Source organism: Hetaerina americana, unplaced genomic scaffold (assembly GCF_022747635.1).
Source record: "Hetaerina americana unplaced genomic scaffold, ioHetAmer1.1.p SCAF_32, whole genome shotgun sequence".
NCBI lineage: Eukaryota > Metazoa > Arthropoda > Insecta > Odonata > Calopterygidae > Hetaerina > Hetaerina americana.
Window position 1 is genome coordinate 5,096,492 of NW_027286897.1, and position 22,491 is coordinate 5,118,982.

Below are 22,491 nucleotides of genomic sequence, written 5' to 3' on the forward strand. Positions count from 1 at the left end.
AGTTTAGGGTTGAAACCATTGTTGGTAGCTATATTAGTGATATTCACGAGTTCAATGTTGAAGTTTTTGGGGGAAAGGGGGATGTGTAGGAGGCGGTGGATCATGGAGTGGAGGGCTGCGTGTTTGTGAGAAAAGTGGTGTGCGGAATCATTAGAAATTATGTGGTCTGTATAAGTGGGTTTCCTATAAATTGCAAATCCGTGTCTATTATCCCTAATTGTGATTGTCAAGTCGAGGAATTTGATGGTGCCGTTGACGTTTTTTTCCATGGAGAAGGAAATATTCCGATGAAGAGTGTTTAGGAAATTAAGGAAGGAGTCTAACTGCCGGTTGGTTCCGGTCCATAGGCATAGTATATCGTCAATGTAACGAAACCAATAGCCTACGTTTTTGTTATGCTGATTGTCAGCATTAAAAAGATGTTCTTCTACAGAATTGAGGAAGACTTCGGCTAGGAAGGGGGACAGTGGGGAACCCATAGCTAACCCATCTGTTTGGCTGTAAAGAGTGTGGTTGAAACTAAAATAATTCTGGTTAACTGTCATTTTGATGAGGGGGACCAATTCGTCTGAGATATTTTGGGCAATGGTGGTATCCTTGAGTAGTTCTTCCACCCTAAGCAAAATTTCCGATATTGGTACGCAAGTAAATAAATTGCTAATGTCAAAGGAGACTAGTCTCACTTTTTCCGGGACATTAATATCTTTCAATTTTCGGGCTAGCTCTATTGAGTTTTTAACTCCATATTTAGGTTTAAAACCTGTGAGATCTCAGAGCATTACGTCTAATTTTCGTGCCAGAAGGTGTGAAGGAGTGGACACAGCTGGACGCTCTCGAGCAATTAGAGATAAGAAGGCCCTGGTTAACCCCAACACGACACTTTGTAATGAGAAATTGTTCCCATACCCCTCCCCACTCCTCTCCGAGAAACTGGCCTGGAAATGGTCAAAACAATCCATCAACGCACCTACGAGCCCCCACCCCTCTCAGGTCCTTCCAACCTTTCTTTTTAGTATGGATATTAAATACTTCCACGAAGTGAAGCCTGAAACAATAGAATAGAATCTCTAACAGTTCTTTGAATATATTTAAGGGATTCTAGAACATTCATGCCCAAAATTGGGTTCATATCTGTGCTTATATTTTATTTGTACTTTTTGTTAAGTACTTTCAATTATTTCCATGATTTCAAGGGGAGATAAATGTCGTGGAGGAAATTATGTATTTTATTTAATAGAATTTTTAGTTCCAATCACTTAACATCCTGTTTAAAGCTAAGTACAGATTTGTGTATGGAATTAGCCTTTTAAAGATGTGCATGGAAAAAAACATTGCATATTTGTTGATATAAACTCCAAGTTGTCAAAATGTTTTAATTGGAAAAGAGTTGTATGTAGAAAATTGCTTGAAAAAGCTTATCATCGCTGAATGAATGTTTGCTCAGGCATGATGGCTGCATATGGTAAATAATGGTGCAAACAAACCAGAAACTCTTTCATCTGGCTCTTTGCCATCCACTTGAAGCTTTTTTGTTTCTATGCTAATGAAATGTCATTCCTCAAGTGTTAATTTATGGCTTTAATTGCTCTTTTCATTCTAGTGACAATCCATTGCATAATCAGCAGTCAACGGAGCCTAATGCCCGTACTGCATGTTGTGAGGATAAACCATTAACCATCACACAAGAATCTTGGGCTCCTGATCAAAACGTAGCCTCTTTAACAGAAAGTGGGTTTGATTTGATTTCTTTTGATAGTCCGCATAATGTGGTGAGTAAATTGAAAAAACAAAACCGTAAATCATTGAGAAAAAGTGGCATACTTGTTGGTATGCAGTCCGTGGCAGAAGAAAAGAAAATAGTCTTAACTCCTAAAAAAAAGATTTCTATTATGCCAAAAGTAATTGAAGTACTGACCTCAACACTTGATTCATCTTGTCTGACTGGTAATGGGAAAAATTCAACTAACCAGACAGAGGCCATGCAGTCTGTCAGCAATGTGTCACAGAAAGCTAAAAAAGTGGTATCCGACAAGCAATCTGAGGAAAGCGTTACTACAAATGAGTCAAAATCAGACAGCATTTTAGAAACAAAGAGCATAAGAGTAACAGCGCTCAAGGGAAAATGTCTCTTTGAAGTAAACCCACAGATTGAGGGCTCAACTGTTAATTCTATTGAAAATAGTGCCCTTGAGCGTGATGAGTTAGAGACACCATTATCAAAGAAGTGTAATGTGTCCCGTCATAATGCCAATAATAGTATGCTAGGTGCTGATACTCCTAAAACGATGAGAAATACCCCTCATACTGCCAAGAATACAAAGAAGCTGTCATCACCTTGTATTAGTACCTTAGGCACACCCAGTGTGAACTCTGAAGTGCCAGAAGTTTCCATGAGTTCTAGTACAGGAAAATCATCAGCCAATACGAGGAAATCAGGTAGAGTGCAGAACAAATGGAATAAAAGCATTTGCTCTGTAAAGAATATGCCATCTGAATATTCAGAGAAAGATATAAAAATAATTGTGATTCCACCGACACCAGATGGTAATTTAGAATCCCCTAAAAAAGAAGAAACATGCATTTCGACACCGAAACAAAATATTTTATTTAGTACGCTGAAGAAATCAGCTGTCAAGGTAGATGGTCCAAATGGGATTGGCAATAAGAGTAAAATGGAAGTGATAGAATCTCTAAATGAGTCTTTAGAAGATAATGGCTCATTCATGGAAATTAAATCTTCTAAAAAGATTTCAAGGCGAAAAAAGATATCAAATTTGATTGATGAAACTTGCACAAATAAGTCTGCCTCTGTAAGGGTTGCCGATGAAATGAATTCCTCAGATGAGAATATTGGTGAGGTGAGTGATGTTGATGGTGGACAACGGACCATCACAAATGAGAGTATATCTCGAAGAGGGTCCCTAAGGAGCAGAAAGTCTCTGAATAGCTCCAATGTAAATGAGCAATCATCAATTTTCCAAAGGTCCGAAGCTGGTTGCCAATCTGATGAGACTAAGACACCTTTGCCTTCTGATGAGGAATATGCATCTTGGTTTTCGCAGAGGAACAGTTTAGCATCTACAGTTGGTTCAAAGGCTCCCACTCCGGTTCTTAAAAGGAATAATACCCATGGCCCTGGAACTCCAAACAACGTTGATGACATCAGAAAAGTTATGCAAACACCTCTCATCATTAATGTGCGAGATACACCTCCGGTGAATTCTCTATCTAAACTTGGGGGCATTGCTAATGGTGCAGAGGAGAAAAAATTCTCACCCCACATTCGGAGGAGCAATAGAAAAAGCATTCGTAGCATTGGTACACCTTGTTTTGCTGCTAGTATTTACAATCGGATGAAAAGTCACTCCTATGCACTAGAGGAGGAAGAGAATAACATGTCCTCGACTCAAGAAATGAACTTGGAGAATGCAGATTTCCTATCAGATGTCACTAATATCTCATGCACAGGTGATGGAGAAACAGATTCTTTAATGCAGACATCCAGTCTACTGTTGGATGAGTCTGATATGTTGGACGTGCAAGGAAATCAGGCGAAAGAATCTGTGATGAAAAGCTCATGGACGAGTACACCAGCAGTGGGTAATTCTGCAAGGAAAAAACTAGTGAACTTTGGTACATCCATTTGCAGTAAGGATTTGGGGAAGCAGGCTCCACACACTCCAACTGAAGGTAAAGCATTCCATTCTGGGGATATTGCTTCTCCTGATTCCAGCAGTGGTATGATATTGAGTCTGATTGGGGAACCTGGAGATGTTAAGGAATCAATAAAGAAGAATGGCAAGAGGACACGAGCTAGTAGAAGTTTTCAGATGCCTACTTTTGATGTAAGTTGTACAAGTGGAGGCTCTGATTTAGAGAGCAGCTACAATTCTGCCTTAGACAACACAGTTACAATGGTAAACACACCAAGTTTATTTGATCAGGATAGAAGTGACATTAGTGCGAGGTCATTGCGCAGCTGTAAATCAGTACTGAGCTACAAGTCTAATATAACCCCCATTGCAAAAAAGCAAGGAGTAGTTAAGGAGCTGGTAAAATCAGGTAAAAAAGCAAATGGAGAAAGGCAAGATTTAGATGATCTATCCATCGGCTATGAATCAACGGTTAATGATAAGGCTAGCCGCAGTTCATCTTTTGTAAATGAGTCTCTTAGTGTTGTCAATGGTGGAAACTGGACCATCACAAATGAGAGTATATCTCGAAGAGGGTCCCTAAGGAGCAGAAAGTCTCTGAATAGCTCCAATGTAAATGAACAATCATCAATTTTCCAAAAGTCTGGAGCTGGTTGCCAATCTGATGAGACTAAGACACCTGTGCCTTCTGATGAGGAATATGCATCTTGGTTTTCGCAGAGGAACAGTTTAGCATCTACAGTTGGTTCAAAGGCTCCCACTCCGGTTCTTAAAAGGAATGATACCCATGACCCTGGAACTCCAAACAACGTTGATGACATCAGAAAAGTTATGCAAACACCTCTCATCATTAATATGCGAGATACACCTCCTGTGAATTCTCTATCTAAACTTGGGGGCATTGCTAATGGTGCAGAGGAGAAAAAATTCTCACCCCACATTCGGAGGAGCAATAGAAAAAGCATTCGTAGCATTGGTACACCTTGTTTTGCTCCTAGTATTTACAATCAGATGAAAAGTTACTCCTATGCACTAGAGGAGGAAGAGAATAACATGTCCTCGACTCAAGAAATGAACTTGGAGAATGCAGATTTCCTATCAGATGTCACTAATATCTCATGCACAGGTGATGGAGAAACAGATTCTTTAATGCAGACATCCAGTCTACTGTTGGATGAGTCTGATATGTTGGACGTGCAAGGAAATCAGGCGAAAGAATCTGTGATGAAAAGCTCATGGACGAGTACACCAGCAGTGGGTAATTCTGGGAAGCAGGCTCCACACACTCCAACTGAAGGTAAAGCATTCCATTCTGGGGATATTGCTTCTCCTGATTCCAGCAGTGGTATGATATTGAGTCTGATTGGGGAACCTGGAGATGTTAAGGAATCAATAAAGAAGAGTGGCAAGAGAACACCATCTGATGGAAGACATAACTTGAATTCGTGCACCTCTGATATCTCTATTGAGAATTTACACTCTGTTGTCAGTTCTGAATTTGATTCTGATAACTCCAATGTTTCAGAGAAAAATTTAAGTCTGGAAGGTAAGAGATCTCTAAGAAGCTGTAAATCATTGTCTGGTGATACAGCTATGACACAAAGTGTTAGTGAAAATTTTGGAATAAGTATAAATGACAGTAGTACTCCAGAACTAAGTTCAAATGTATCTGTATACAGCACCCAAATCGAAAGCAGGAGTGGAAATAATTACTGGGATGAAGAGGGTGAAAAGAAGGACATATCAACAGAGAAACCTAAAAGGAAATCCAGCAGCAGAAAATCTTCAGTAAATATCACTAAAGACTGCATAACTTGTCCTTCAACTCCCGATTACTCTGAAAGTATCATAAGCGTGTTGGCAACACCGGCTGCCCACATTTTGCATAAAGAAAATTTAACAGAAAGTGTCTTTAAAGAATTGCAATCTCCATCACTGAGGAGTGATTCTCCCATCTCCCCATCCAGGGAGACATCTACTGTGAGCAGTAAGGAAATGTTTACTCCTGCATCAAACACATCAAGGAGGTCTACAAGATCTAAAAGAAATTCAAGCCATAATATTTCTTATGAAACTAACAAAAGTGATAATATGACTTCCAAGGAAAATACTTTCTTCTTTGGGTCATTAGAAGGATTTTCCAGTACTGTGGAAAATGAAGCAGAGATGGATTCTCAAAGATTTGGTGCTGAGAATGAATACCATGATGAATCAGGGGAGAGGATAACTAGAAGTAGGAAAAATTCAATGAATGAAACATTCAAAATTACACCAGAAATGAGAAAGATTGTGAGGAAAAGTAGTGTTTCTCCTTTGACTGCTGACCTCTCAAGCAACGAGAGAGAGATGCTGGCTACCCAAGCTGAGACCTCAGGAAAGAGAAAATCCAAAACCAGGGAATCCTCAATGCCTGATTCAATCAAAGTCACACCACAGATCAGAAAGATTACAAGAAAAAGTGTAACTTCTCCTGCCACTCCTGATTATTCTGACTCCATGAGGGACATGTTGGCGACACCAGCTGTTCATATTTTGCAGCCTGTTGAGAAACACTTGACAGAAAGTGTCAATGAAGAACCTCCATCTCTGAAGATTGATTTTCCCAGCTCTGCCACCCGTGATTCATCTCGCTTGAATGATAAGTCAATAATTACACCTGCATCAAATACATCAAGGAGATCTTCTAAGGGTGGTAGGAGAAGTTCATTCCATGTTTCTGAGTCTACGAAAACTGAAGTTCCAGTAGATACTACATATTTCAATGAAGATACTTCACTGGTGAGCTCATCAGGGGAAATAACCAGTGTTGAAGAAGTGGAGGAGACTTCAGTGGATTCTCAAGAAGAAGGAGTGGAGATGGTCAACCCTAATGGCTCAGGAAAGAGGAAGTCCCTGAGTAGGAAATCTTCCATGGCTGGCTCATTCAAAATCACACCACTTATTACAAAGGTTTTGAGGAAAAGTGTCCATAACCCTTCAACTCCTGATTACGGTGAGAGCATTTGCAACTTGTTGGCAACACCATCAGTCAATGTTGTGGAGTGTGATGAAGAAAATTCAGCAGAAAGAGTCAAAGAAGAATTACAACAGCCCTCTTCGTTGAGGAGTGTGTCTCCCAGCTCTGCCTCCCTAGAAGCTCCTCTGAGTGTTAGAAAAATGTTTACACCTACAACACACACATCTGGGAGGTCTACAAGATCTGGTAGGAATTCATTCCACAATGTTTCTGATGGCTCCATCAAAGATGATGCTGTGATTTCCAGGGAAAATACTACTGTTTTAGGATCACCTGAGGAACTTTCCTGTACTCTAGGAGGGGAAGAGGAACTTGATTCTGGAAGAGTAAATGTTGTGGATGGTAACCACGATGAATCAGGAAAGAGGAAGACCAGGGGCAGGAAATCCTCAGTGAATGCCTCATTCAAAATCACACCACAGATTGGAAAGATAGCAAGGAAGAGTGTAACTTTTCCTGCCACTCCTGATTATTCTGACTCCATGAGGGACATGTTGGCGACACCAGCTGTTCATATTTTGCAGCCTGTTGAGAAACACTTGACAGAAAGTGTCAATGAAGAACCTCCATCTCTGAAGATTGATTTTCCCAGCTCTGCCACCCGTGATTCATCTCGCTTGAATGATAAGTCAATAATTACACCTGCATCAAATACATCAAGGAGATCTTCTAAGGGTGGTAGGAGAAGTTCATTCCATGTTTCTGAGTCTACGAAAACTGAAGTTCCAGTAGATACTACATATTTCAATGAAGATACTTCACTGGTGAGCTCATCAGGGGAAATAACCAGTGTTGAAGAAGTGGAGGAGACTTCAGTGGATTCTCAAGAAGAAGGAGTGGAGATGGTCAACCCTAATGGCTCAGGAAAGAGGAAGTCCCTGAGTAGGAAATCTTCCATGGCTGGCTCATTCAAAATCACACCACTTATTACAAAGGTTTTGAGGAAAAGTGTCCATAACCCTTCAACTCCTGATTACGGTGAGAGCATTTGCAACTTGTTGGCAACACCATCAGTCAATGTTGTGGAGTGTGATGAAGAAAATTCAGCAGAAAGAGTCAAAGAAGAATTACAACAGCCCTCTTCGTTGAGGAGTGTGTCTCCCAGCTCTGCCTCCCTAGAAGCTCCTCTGAGTGTTAGAAAAATGTTTACACCTACAACACACACATCTGGGAGGTCTACAAGATCTGGTAGGAATTCATTCCACAATGTTTCTGATGGCTCCATCAAAGATGATGCTGTGATTTCCAGGGAAAAGACTACTGTTTTAGGATCACCTGAGGAACTTTCCTGTACTCTAGGAGGGGAAGAGGAACTTGATTCTGGAAGAGTAAATGTTGTGGATGGTAACCACGATGAATCAGGAAAGAGGAAGACCAGGGGCAGGAAATCCTCAGTGAATGCCTCATTCAAAATCACACCACAGATTGGAAAGATAGCAAGGAAGAGTGTAACTTTTCCTGCCACTCCTGATTATTCTGACTCCATGAGGGACATGTTGGCGACACCAGCTGTTCATATTTTGCAGCCTGTTGAGAAACACTTGACAGAAAGTGTCAATGAAGAACCTCCATCTCTGAAGATTGATTTTCCCAGCTCTGCCACCCGTGATTCATCTCGCTTGAATGATAAGTCAATAATTACACCTGCATCAAATACATCAAGGAGATCTTCTAAGGGTGGTAGGAGAAGTTCATTCCATGTTTCTGAGTCTACGAAAACTGAAGTTCCAGTAGATACTACATATTTCAATGAAGATACTTCACTGGTGAGCTCATCAGGGGAAATAACCAGTGTTGAAGAAGTGGAGGAGACTTCAGTGGATTCTCAAGAAGAAGGAGTGGAGATGGTCAACCCTAATGGCTCAGGAAAGAGGAAGTCCCTGAGTAGGAAATCTTCCATGGCTGGCTCATTCAAAATCACACCACTTATTACAAAGGTTTTGAGGAAAAGTGTCCATAACCCTTCAACTCCTGATTACAGTGAGAGCATTTGCAACTTGTTGGCAACACCATCAGTCAATGTTGTGGAGTGTGATGAAGAAAATTCAACAGAAAGAGTCAAAGAAGAATTACAACAGCCCTCTTCGTTGAGGAGTGTGTCTCCCCGCTCTGCCTCCCTAGAAGCCCCTGCGAGTGTTAAAAAAATGTTTACACCTACAACGCACACATCTGGGAGGTCTAAAAGACCTAGTAGGAATTCATTCCACAATGTTTCTAATGGCTCCATCAAAGATGATTCTGTGATTTCCAGGGAAAATACTACTGTTTTAGGATCACCTGAGGAACTTTCCTGTACTGTAGAAGGGGAAGAGGAACCAGATTCTGGAAGATTAAATGTTGTGGATGGTAACCACGATGAATCAGGAAAGAGGAAGACCAAGGGCAGGAAATCCTCTGTGAATGCCTCATTCAAAGTCACTCCACAGGTTGGAAAGATAACAAGGAGGAGTGTAACTTCTCCTGATTATTCTGTAAGAACAAGGGACATAATGGCGACACCATCAGACAATGCTAGGCCTGATGAAGATACAATATTTTCAGAAAGCAGATCGATGGATTCATTTTTGTCAATTCAAAGATGTGACATGCCGTTATCTGAAAATTGTGTAGTACCTAGTTTGGTTGATAAACACACAGATAGTTTCATGTCAGATAAATCAATAAAATCACCTGGGCTGACGGGTGGGACACACAAATTGGTGGACTGTCCTAATGATTGCAATACAAGTAGTGGTGTTACGAGTACTGAAGAAAATGCTCCTGTTATAAATACTTCTATGGTTTACTCCTCAGAAGTGGAAGAAGAATTAGTTGGTCATGGACAAGGTCTTGATATTTATGTGCGATCTGAGAATAAAAAATCTAAAGGTAGAACATCTGCTGTGTTCCAAGAAAACATTAACTGTGTCAAGCATTTGTTGGCTAAAAGGAGTCCAATTTCAAGGTATTCTGACTTTCAGGGCATTAAGAGTTTGTTCAATCATGACAGTCCACATAGTAGTTACCTTGATGTCAGTGGTTTAAAAGAGATTTTTGAATCTCATGCTAATTCTCCTGTTGATGTCATACCATGTTCTAAAAGTATGAATTCTGTGGTTAATGCCGAAAATGTTTTGAATGAATCTAGTTTACCTAATTCTAACCCTCAAACAAAGATTTTAACTTCACTTGAAATTCCTGTGGTCCTTGTTTCAAAATTGTCACCTGAACATTTAGCATCTTACATTAGAAGGGAATCTAATTCTCTCTCTAGTAAATCACGTCATTCTCGTAGATGTACAAAACAGCCATCAAATGTGTCCAGCCAAAGGGTAACTCGCAGAACTAAAGAAGCTGAAACACATAATGTGAACTCTGGTCAGCCTGAATTGATTATATCACCAGTTGGCAAAGAAAATAAATCAAAAAAAGGTCTAAAATCCCACAGAGAAGGAGATAAAAGTGTTGTGGCTGTAAAACATTTGCTTGTTAATGCAGAACTTAACAGTCTTCCTGTTGCTACAACTGCCTCTGTGATTTTGAAATCAAATTTAAGGAACATAACAGGTCAGAAGAGATTAAAGAAAAATGTGCAATTTGATGGCCTTCTAGAAGAAATGAAAGTGGAGAAGCTGGAACACAATGAGGATGGAATTGTACCCACAAAGAGGAGATCAAGCAGGTTGGTTTTGCATATTTCATAGCATCATTATATGTTAACACTAAGCTTTGCTACCCTCCAAGACTAATTCAGTCATGCATATTTATTTTCCCGTTACCCTTTGATTCATTCTTCCACATAGCCCAGCTAAGCAAGTGGCAATTAGAAGTTAAATGATTATTGCTTAATGTGATAAATATGTAACATTTTTCCTGTGCGATGAAATAGTATGGATGAATCTACTTTCTGTTCTGTGAAAGTGTTTAGACATCTGGTCTTGTAATGAAAACTTAGATTTTAGGGTCTGGGACATAAAGGCGTGTGTAATACAATTTTTTTGTGGTCTAATGTTTCAAGTATACTATTAAAGTACTGGGTATTTTGAAATTTTTTTACTGTCAACATTGGATTTTTTGCTTTAAATCTGATTTATGGTTTGGATTCTTTAAGGAAAAGCACAAGTAAAAACACCACAGATGCAATATTTAGTAACCAGAAACTTCCCAGCAAAGCTTCAAAGAACCCTGAAATTGGACATGGTGAAGATGGTGGTGAAAATGATGTAGTATCAACAAGGAGAGGTCATCTAAGGAAGAGAGTTATTACAAGGTATGGTGCCACTTTGTTCTTAATTAAATTTATGCTGAAACAGTATCCCTTGACTGACAATGCAAAATTTCGATTGATTTAATTTTTCACTATGGGTAATTTTTTTAATTAGCAATTTCTCGCTTATTTGTTGTAAATTTCATTTTTTTAATGAAGCTATCAACATTACAAAGGGAGCATACATTAGCAGTGACCTTTTTGACTAAGCTGAAGGTAACCGCATCATAATTCCATCTTGTTTTGGCTGTATATTTATTTGGAACAAATTCAAAATGCATTAATATTGAATTGATTTCATTGATGCCAAAAGATAATTTTTAAAATTGTTTTTACTGCTTTTGTCAAAATATTAGGCTTTTTTCTGTATTTTTGGTGTGTAATGGGCAAATTTTTGAATGCCACTTTTATCTTCCCTTCTGTGCACAGTTACAGCATTGGTCAACCCTTATTGTTCATGACACCCATCCACACCTATATCCTCAACCCTCAGCTGTTTCTCAGCAGCCACATGATTGGTGGATCAGCAGTTATACACATTTCCAGTTGTGTGTATTAGTTTGTTTGCTTTGGAGACAAAGACATACATAGCTAGTAAAAGTGATGAGATTCAGTATTTTGTGTGTTCCTTAACAAAGACAGTTAGGTGGCGTGTCTTGCTTTTCAATGTGTGTTATGATGCTTATCAGTAGCACAATATAAATCCTCTTCCATTTCTACTTTTTTGATTAAACAAGGAAATAGCTTGTTGTTAAGGTTTTTCTATGGGCAAGGCTATTTCTATGGCCACGTAAGGTTAACCTCTAGATTTTATATTGAGTTCATCATTGAGATTCTTCAGTTGTGTGTAAACCATGCTTCACCATAATCAGTCAACTCATTAGAAGTGGATGTTTAACTAAAAGATTACCATGTGGAAAACATGGTTTAGCTCTAAATTGAAGGTTATTGTTGGGTAAAAGTTATCATTACTTGTCAGTGGTGGCAAGCTCTGTTTAATTGATCAGATGGAATGTTTGAGCCTATATGAGGTCAGGTAAAAAGTTCTCGGCCTGATGATGAAAGGCTATTATTTTCGGTTAAAAACTTATTATATGTTATTACATTATCTCCCTTGACTTCAACATATTTAATCAAGTGTTTATCCAACATCGGAGTTCCTTCCCAAAAGTGAGAGTCTGGAAGGCTGTGAAAATATCTATCTAGGGCCCTCTCAACTTCTTCGTTAGACGTGAAGTGCTTCCCAGAAGCAAATTTCTTCAGGGTGTCTGAGGGTGCTGAACAGGAGAATCGGGAGATGGCTGAGCAAAACATATCTCAAATCCCATGGTTTTCCCATCGCCAACTTACCTTTGTTAGCTGGTGACAGCAGGTTGTCCTGGTGAAAGATGATTTGTTTCATCTTTAAGCCAGGCCTCTTCTTGCGAATTTTGGCATCCAGCTGGTCAAGAAGTTTGGAGTAATATTTTTCTATAATTATTCTGCCTTTTTCAAGGTATTAAATTAACTGGATCCCTTTTGCAACCCAAAACACACTGGCAATGACCTTTCCGGCAGATGCGATCAACTTCACTTTCTTTGGTGCTGAACCACAGGCTTCCACCCTCTTCTTTGACTGCTGTTTTGTTTCTGGTGTGTAGTGGTGGATCCATGGTGGCAAATAGTTGCACAAAATTGGCTGGTTCCCTCTTGAATCGGGCCCAGCATTGCTGTGAAAATCATTTGTGCATTGCATTTGTTTCCTGTGTGGTTTGCGGTTTTTGGCTGTCCTTCATGTGGGTCATCGTCAAGGGATGTGTGACCACATTAAAATTCTGCTGCCCACTTTTAAATGGTTGTCATTGAAGGAGCAGAGTCCCCATACACTTTTGTCAACTTCAGATGAAAATTTCTGTCAGGCTTAATCCATCCAGAACGTAGAATTTAAAGACTGCACAACATTGAAGTTTTTCCAATTCAACAAAAAACACGAAAGATGTCTACTGCAACACTACGTGTAAACAAACTACTTGAAACAACAAGTAGAAATTTGTCTTGCGAACTAATGACAAATTCACCCAGGCAGGAATCCTAAATTTTTGCTCATTGGAATGCCATCTCTCTCTCAGGCCAAGAAATTTTCACCTTGCTCTTGTAATGAGACATTTTTACTCCACAATATTTAATCTGGAACCAGGAATTGGAAGATAAATATAGATATGGGTGACTGATTGAATTTTTGCTGGAAAAATAATAGCATAAATACATGTGCACATTCATTATTTTGTTTAATTTTATGTGATTCACAATTTAGGCTTTGTGTTCCTTTGGAGGTCACATTCAAGGGATGTGTTCAGAGTTATTCACTGTTCAATTTATCATAGTGTGTAAACATGACTTCCATTAATGCAGTTAATAGTTAATTACAGCAGAAATTAATACAATCAAACATAGTAGCATACATTTTTTTTTTAAATGCACACACATCCAAATTATACAAAGTTGCATTGATGTACCTGCCCTTGAATTTTCTTGCCATTTCTTGACCTGTCTTGCCTTCTTTTACTATTCTTGATAAAAATTGAGTGCTGATGTAGTATGCCTAATCCAAACCCTTGACCTCATCAACTTTTTTGGGAAATGAGGAAATTACTTTTTTGAATAAATTTTAAGGATTTCTGATTATTAGATAATATACTGGAATATGAATTTAAATATGCAAATTTTCTTCTTTAAGAACTCGATTAATTTGAAGGAGGCGTAGAAAACAAAAATGTAGAGGCTTATTTGTATCATGCAGTGTGTGAGGTGTTTGTAAGATGCAGAAAGAAGCTGAAATGATAGGGGGAGAAATAAAGAAAGTTGAGAGAAATAATAGGAATGTTAAACACACCAAAGTCCTCTCCAAAAATTCAAAATTCTTGTTCGTCTTTGATAATTTCACAGTTAATGTGTTTCTGACTGTATTCATAACTTCGCTCTCCCCTTGTTTAATGCTTCAGTACGGCATTTATTGTTGAAATTTAATTTTACTTTAACAATTTCTAAGCAAAGCATAATAACATTCACTTCATTACTCATTTCGTTGCATGTGCTGTATTTCTTATGTTTTACCCAGTGCAGTATTTATATTTTCTAGCTGGCATCTATTTGGTGGATATCTTTTAAATATATTGTCACAAAGGTGAAGGCACTTCAATTCCACATTTCAAAATTTATTTATTACACGACCATGGTTTTGCTGCCTCATAGCATCATCTGTGTCACCTGATGATGCTGTGCAACAGCAAAAACATGGTTATGTGAAGAATAAATTGTGAAGTTATAGTTTTTCCTACCATTCCTTGGAATATGGAGAAATGACACATAGTTAAGTCCAAGGCAGTATCCTACATAAAGAAATGATGTGTATGTTGGACTTGGGCTTTTGGAATTTGTTCTTTTGCAAACTTCTTGATGTCCTCATAGTTAAACTCTGTTTATGGAATGCTTCTATGATTTTTTGAATTTTTTTTCATTGGGAGTTTTTATTTACACTGAAAAATGTCAATAATTTTACTATTTGATTAGAAATTTACACTTTTTTACTTTCTTTGTTGATCATTTGACTCTTTGGTAGCTCTGATTCTTTGTAAAAAAATTTACTTTGGCATAGAAAATACTATCAACCTTCAACAAATATCATATTTTTAATTAAACCTCAATTTCTTAGATTCAGCATTGTTGGTAGCATTTGATAGGCAAAAGGAATCATCTTCAGGTGTAAGTGATCACCAGTTACTTCAACCTTACCATATCTCTGTAACAAAAGGGAAACTGTTTTCCACCTAAAGTTGACCATTAAGATCAAATTCAGAATTTGAAGTATTTATGGTATGCATCACACAAGTCAATTTTACAATTTTACTGGCTGTTATAATTGAAATATGTCACAAAATGTTTACAGAAGCACCATTCTCACCTATATGTCAAACATTTGGCCCCTAACACATATTATACTTTTTAAACCAAAGAAACTAATATTAGTATGTATCAAGTTTGTAAACAAAATTTTCTTTGTAACTCTATATTACAAGAAATTTAAGATTCATGCTCACGGGTAACTTGAGATGCTTTCGTGTGATTGCTCTTACTTGATAAATATTTTGGATGCTTGCTTTCATTTCACTTTCCAGTATATGAATCATACTATGTTTGATGTTTTTACATTCAGTTAAATGGAATTGGATCTAATGATTTTTTTATGTGTATTTTCAAATGATTATAGAGTTTCTGAAAGCATGAATTCAGATGAAGAGATTAATGTGCAGGATGAAGCAGCTAATGACAAAATGAGTGCAATATCTGGCAACGTTGCAGGAAATGGGAAGGAGTCAGCAGTAAGACAACGTACTACAAGAAGGAAGAAGGCTGACCTGTAAGTTAATCTACATAATTTATGATTTGCCCCTCTTCTAAATGTTATATTTTTGGAAACATTCATTGGTTTTTAATCGGAGCATTATATGATCTTTGTTAATTATTCTCTTAAAGAATTCTGATACTTAATTTACTTAATACTCAAATCCCAAAAGTTATCTTAAATTATTTGGAGGTGATTAATATGGCTGGAAAACTTTAAGTCGGTACATTTATTTTTCATTCTCTTTTTCTCCCATTCAAAAATGTGCTCCACTCAAGTATTTCTTGTATCAAAAAAAGAAAAGCTATGCTCAGATGCAAATTTTTCCGTAGATTCATTGCTTGGAGTTGAGCAATTCTCGGCTCATATTCAAGCTCCTGTGACTATCATACCCTAAACATATCATTTTACAATATGAGTTGTTGTAATTCATTTTTTTTACGTGTGAATTAAGCTAGAGTGTAGCATGGTCCTAGCTATTGGTGAACCTAAAATTATATCTACCACTGCTAGCAGCTCAATACAAAATTTTAAGTCAAATATTTCAAAATGAATCTATCCCTAAAAGTTGTTTATTTACCCATTTGTGTATTCTGATATATTTCATAGACCCATGCAGATTTTTCTACTTATTTTGATTTATAGCTGTAAAAATTCTAGTCAATAATATGATGAAACTTATCATCTTAATCGCTGTCCATAATTGACCGCACAAGATAAGTGTTTTATGAAATTGGACTACCATTCTTTAGACTATCAAAGTAATGAGCCTTAATTATTTATCTACACCAGAGTATTCTGGATTTTATGAATTAATAAATTATTTTTTTTTATTTATTTATAAATTAAATGGGCAAGATTGAGACTTATAGTCCCTTCTTCCACCTAACCCTTAGACATTACATTAAAGGCAATTACATACACCCAAGCCCTAGGCGGAGGAAAATCCACCTAGGTGAGAATCGAACCTGCAGCCTCTGGGTTGGCAGGCGAGGACATTACCCCACTGCCACCAGGGCCAGCAGTTTCACTTAGCACCTCCACAAATAAGTAATTAGTGGAGGTTCTAAGTAAATGATTAGAAAATATTCATTACAAGTAAGTATAATAATGCATCCAAGTATGTATGTGATTAGACATTTTTTTGAATAATGAAAGCTTATTTTACACTGACTAAATCAGCATTCAGTAGGTCTCAAGAAATTAGTAATTTTATGAAGAGGAATTACATTTGTTTAAATGACGTAAATTGAAAGGTGGCTTGAAATAATTTTCATTTATCTTGAAAATAAATTTTGCTTTTCATCTCATTTAGAGTGGATGAAGAAACGAGTAGCAATGATGCTGGTACAAATGAAATTTGTGACAAATTCGGAGGTGGCACAAAGGAAAAAGCTGAGTTAGTAAAGGGCATCGAAGAAAATGAGGAAGTTGAGTCATTGTCTTTGTTGGGAAGACAAACACGAAGGACAAGAAGAACAGAAAGGTAAGTCCAAAAATTAACTAATATGTTTTTAATGTGTAATTAATTATGTACAAACATGCAGGCAGTCAAGTGTCATGAATTATAATTATAAAGGACTGGTTAAGCTCGATTGAAACATATAGCTAAGGTGCTGTGCTTATAAATTGTAAACAAATGTATGGAGAAAAGGGAAAGTAATTAATTAGTGGAAGATAAGTGTGGGTATGCTCATGTTTTTTAATCAGCATTGTGTACTTACATTTTTGATTTGGTGTAAGAATCTAATTCAATATAACAAATCAATTGAATATTGTTAATATCTCAATTATCTTTATCCTACTGTATGTTTGGTGTTTTACATCAGTTTTAGGGATTTATATTGGTAACTAAATTTTGAAAATATAATATTAACTGATACAGGAGAATTCTGTTTTCAAATCAAATTTCAGCAAAATAAATTGTATATTAAGTGGTGATATGATGTGAATGTATATTATTCATGCCACTAGAGATGGATAAATTCTGCACAAATTTGCTATTTTCTGGCAAAATTTAATGTGTGTTTTGGAAAACTCTCCAGCATGGAGATATCAACAAAGCATATGGCATGGCCCTTGTAATACTTTCTTGCATAAAAAGAGACGTTTCAGGCGTGATATGGTGGAATATCATGATTAATTAAAATTTTTAATTAACTTTCTTGCATGTAAGGTTCTATAATTTTTATGCCCGAGATTGATGAATGTATTCTCTGAGTGCAAAAAGATTTTGTTGAGATTGTGATCATCATTTAAGGGGATAATTTTGATGGTAAGTAGTAATCAGAGTATGGGATTCAAGAGAGTTTTATGAATATAAAATCGTATAGCATATGACTTAGAGAGTTTTTGGATTCCCTGCAAACATTTATGGAATAAAAATACATGTAATATAAATATGTATGGTCACTGGAGGGGATATATAGAATCTCATATGGATTGAAATATGTGCAATAATATTCATTTGAAGCAATTTTAGATGAAAGAGTGAAATTTTTTCTATTATTTTACATTGGAAGAAAATAATAGCTGCTGGGTTTGAACTTGGGCCACTTTCTTGGATTTTCCAATTTTTTCCAGTCATCCAGGGAGCCTGAACGCCCATAGAAAAAATCATCATACTTGATTAAAAGTGCTCAAAATTTGGTGTCATTTTATGTTTTGATCTTCCAGAATCTTTCCTGCTGTACCTTGTGAAATTTCAAATTTTTCGCCTGCAGATGTAAGTGTAGATTATTGCCTCTGTCAGACATCTAATCACAGTCTTCAATTTTAACTGACTTGGTACTAAGCTCTTTGGCATATGAGATTCACACACCTTAGGGGGCTAGTTCCTATCCCCGTACAACTTGTGATTTCCTTCAAAGTTCTGGTGGCAGCGGGGTAAGGTCCTCGCCTGCCAACCCAGAGGACACTGGTTCGATTCCTGTCTTGGTGGGTTTTCCTCCACCTAGACAGGGTATTAGGTATAATTTCTTCGATTGGAGATACATATTATGCATCTTTTGGTAAACACATAAATTAACAAAGGTTTGAAGCATGACATAACTTATTCTTGAGAATTTCATGTATCCCAGTCGAACTCGATTAGATGTAGATATGTAGGGGAAAACTAGCCCTTATTATGGATGAAATTAGTGCGGTAATTTTTATGAAGCATTTTTGTGTGTCTTAATCTGTGATTTCTACAGTAAGTACTATTTCATTTTTTAAGATTATTTGAAATCTTATTAATGAAAATGAACCTAATTTTTTCAGACCAGATGATGCCATTGCCATGGGTGAAAATAGTAATGAAGACACAGCCCTTGAACCTGAAAAGCCAGTGGCTACTAGAAAGAAACAAGAGAGTTTTATAGAAACGATCATTAAATCCGAAAAGTCGGTGGCAAAGAATGAAGCTGCAGCCACAAGGAGGAAAGGAAGGAGTAATGAAGACACAGTACTTGAACCTGAAAAGCCAGTGGCAGCAAGGAAGAAACAAGATAGTTGTACAGAAACCATCACTGAACCCAAAAAGTCAGCGGCAAAGAAGGAAGCTGCAGCCACTAGGAGGAAAGGAAGGAGTAATGAAGACACAGTCCTTGAAACTGAAAAGCCAATGGCAAGAAGAAAGAAGCTAGAGAGTTGTACAGAAACAATCATTGAACCCGAAAAGCTGGCGGCAGAGAAGGAAGCCAGAGCCACAAGGAGGAAAGGAAGGAGCAATGAAGACAAAGCTCTTGAAACTGAAAAGCCAATGGCAAGAAGAAAGAAGCTAGAGAGTTGTACAGAAACAATCATTGAACCCGAAAAGCTGGCGGCAGAGAAGGAAGCCAGAGCCACAAGGAGGAAAGGAAGGAGCAATGAAGACAAAGCTCTTGAAACTGAAAAGCCAATGGCAAAGAGAAAGAAGCTAGAGAGTTGTACAGAAACAATCATTGAACCCGAAAAGCCAGTGGCAAAGAAGGAAGCCACAGCCACTAGAAGGAAAGGAAGGAGTAATAAAGACACAGTCCTTGAACATGAAAAGCCAATGGCAAGAAGAAAGAAGCTAGAGAGTTGTACAGAAACAATCATTGAACCCAAAAAGCTGGCGGCAGAGGAGGAAGCCAGAGCCACAAGGAGGAAAGGAAGGAGCAATGAAGACAAAGCACTTGAAACTGAAAAGCCAGTAGCAAAGAGAAAGAAGCTAGAGAGTTGTACAGAAACAATCATTGAACCCAAAAAGCTGGAGGCAAATAAGGAAGCTGCAGCCACAAGGAGGAAAGGAAGAAGCAATGAAGACAAAGCACTTGAACCTGAAAAGCCAGTGGCAAAGAGAAAGAAACAAGATAGTATTGCCGAAACCATCATTGATCCAGACAAAAAAGTAGCAAAGGAGGAAGCTGTGGACCAAGTAAATGAAAGGGAGAAACATGGAGATGCTGCAGTGACCACAAGTGGGAGATTTACTCGAAGAGGGAAAGTTGTGTAAGTACAATGAACATTATTTCAAATTAAGTATTTTTGCAACATTCATCAGTGGATGTAAAAGTTTGTGCCAAAAAACAATTACAGTATAACATTAATGCAATCATTTCTCCATGGCATGCCTTTGAAGTTGTTCTGTATGTTTCATAGCATCAATTTTAAAGAAACATTTTCTGTTGCTTTCAAATTTATATGCAGTAAACCCTTGTTAATCTGAATCAGATGTAGATAGGGCTGAGGGTTGTCTGGATTATCCATCATTTCGACAAACATCACTAATGGGATGTTTTCTTCACATAATCTTATTCAAGATTGATTGCCAACAACTTCTCATTATCCTATATCACAAATTAAGGCCCCTAAGTTTTAAGAAGATCTCATGTAAGTATGAATTTATCATTTTAGTTAAATACATCGAAAATTTTCTCCTAAAATTAAGTTTTTTGTAATCATTAGTAATGTCCAAAATAATTTTAATGCATACTCAATGTTGATATCCTATTTGTTTAATATATTTCTATTACTAGTTGCTAGTCAATCAAGTTTTCATTCATATAAAAGAGTGGTTAACATCAGAAAATTAGTGCAAGTTTTCTTTATTAATTTTCAGTTGTGATGTCCCAACTCACAGTTGCTGCTTTTTAAATATTTCCTCCTGCCATCAATATACTTTCAATCTTATAATTAGATGGTGCAAAAATATTCTTCAATATTAATGCCGATATTGCAGTGCATTTTGGTCAGTGGGACTTAGATTCCAGTAGATATATGCAAGCTTCTATGAATGGATGCTATTAATGGCCTGTTAATGAGTTGACAAAATAAATTTGCCATGAGAGCTTCTGTTTGTACTTCTTGTAATACATCATTTCGATGGGAGTGAGTGATACCGGGGTTATCATTGGTTTCTGCTAAGTGTGAAGAAGCCCATTTATTATTTCCTTAATAATTCCCTGAATATTTTTTAACTCAGGGTATGAAATGATACATTGATTTTTCATTCCAAAACCTTGGATTCACTTCGTAAAGATTGAGTATTTTCCCTCTACGCTCAGACAGGAATGGACCCATTTTTCTGTATAATGCATCTGAGATTGTTGTAAATCTTAGTAGTCATCATGGGAAATGCAATTTATTGTCCAAAAGTCCTCGCATACCACTTCTTATCCCTACCCTATTTTGGGATTGGAATAAATGCTGGTCAGAAGAAATCTTCACACCAACGTATGCCTTCATAAATCTTACAAATGAGCCTATAAAAACTCCCCCTTTTTCTAATAAATCTTTGATTATTTTTGTGGTGATGTTATCTCATATTCCCACTGCCTTATTTGTTATCCTTTACTCAATGCCTCCCTATACTCTGCTTTCAAGTATGCCTGGTATTCTCATACTATCACCATCGAGATATAATTTTCTCTTGTCTGAACTTCCCAGCATAATATCTTTATCATATAGTTCTTCGTGTTTTTCTCATCTTGCTTGCATCTCTTCAAATTTAATTATTGCTTTGCCCCTCATATCTCTGATGGTGTAAAGGGATCCCTTTGAAGGTGTGTCCTTAATATGTGACAGCATAGTAAGGAATTGGGATGGTGGCTAACGTACTGGCCCACCCAGATGGCCCGGATTCAAATCCTGGAGACGGCAAATATTTTTCAGTCGTATCCCGATCCCTACTTGAAGTGCTTCGTGGAGAGCACTTTGAATGAGTACGTCTGTCACATGGAATGTTAAGCTACAGACCCATTGGCCCCATTTGTTAAGAGTAGGCTAATGCTGACGCCAGGTTTCTCTCAACCCTTAATCCATTCCTGTCCATCCCTAAAGGTGCAATTGATCTCAGCTTTCGGTCGCCTCTCATAAAAACAGACAAAGACAGCATAGGAAAGTTATTACAAATGACTCTATCACCGTTTACTGCCTGAAATTTTACTTTCTTTAGTTCCCAGAACACCAATCCACTTTTTCCTTCCTTCTTATGACGACACATTTGCAACAACTGCACAAATTAATTTGATAAAAGTCAAATTAACCACAAATAAGCACCAACTCAAAGAGAAACAAAAATGAAAGGTTGAAAATATATATTTTGAATTATAAGTGTAAACTAGACTGCATCACAGTTCCTTCTTTTTCCTGCGCAGCACAATAATTTCACTGTTTCTGTTAACTCATCATATTCTCACATTATTTCGCCCTAGTAGTTTCTGACTTTGGTTAAATATTAAATGTTTTTGTACTTTCTTTGTCCTAAATCTATGTTTACATTATTCAATTAACTCCCATCCCTCATTTTTCTAATCAAATTTTCAGCAATTAACAGCTTCCTCTTACTTTTTCTGTATATCATTTGTTTATTTTGTGGCTTTTATCATCCCTTCTTTGGCATGCCCTCACCTGTATTTTAATGTACCCATCTGCTTATTCTCACTCGGAAGTTTGTCAATTGCTTTCTGATAGTTGCCCCTTTTTCTTATGATCAAACCTCCTCCATTCAATATTCTCATGTGTTTTTCTACCCTCCACTGTTATTTTCTCCTTGGAGAGGTGAATAATTGCAAATATTCATTTAATATGACATTTCAGGAATGATGAAAGCAAAGACTCAGTAGCTGAATTGGCTGACCCTAGTGCAAAAGGTGAGAAGAATGTTAGAAAGCCCGTCAAGACCACTGATGTTGAAAAATGGCAAGATGAAGAGAAAAAGCCCAAAGGGAAACAGTTGCGCAGTCAGAAA

The 22,491-nt window shown here is 37.3% G+C and overlaps 1 protein-coding gene across 1 annotated transcript in view; it reads left to right on the top strand.

Annotated features, from left to right (window-relative positions):
* The first annotated feature begins 1,889 nt into the window (after positions 1 to 1,889).
* The window catches only part of LOC139691296 (microtubule-associated protein futsch-like), a 23,792-nt gene continuing 3,190 nt past the window's right edge, over positions 1,890 to 22,491 (top strand). Inside the window, exons 1-6 of the mRNA XM_071589057.1 lie at positions 1,890 to 10,330; positions 10,760 to 10,918; positions 15,162 to 15,311; positions 16,612 to 16,782; positions 18,558 to 19,751; positions 22,341 to 22,491. The exon at positions 22,341 to 22,491 is cut by the window's right edge and continues 11 nt beyond it. Coding sequence (XP_071445158.1) covers positions 1,890 to 10,330; positions 10,760 to 10,918; positions 15,162 to 15,311; positions 16,612 to 16,782; positions 18,558 to 19,751; positions 22,341 to 22,491 — 10,266 coding nt within the window. The remainder of the gene's footprint in view (positions 10,331 to 10,759; positions 10,919 to 15,161; positions 15,312 to 16,611; positions 16,783 to 18,557; positions 19,752 to 22,340) is intronic.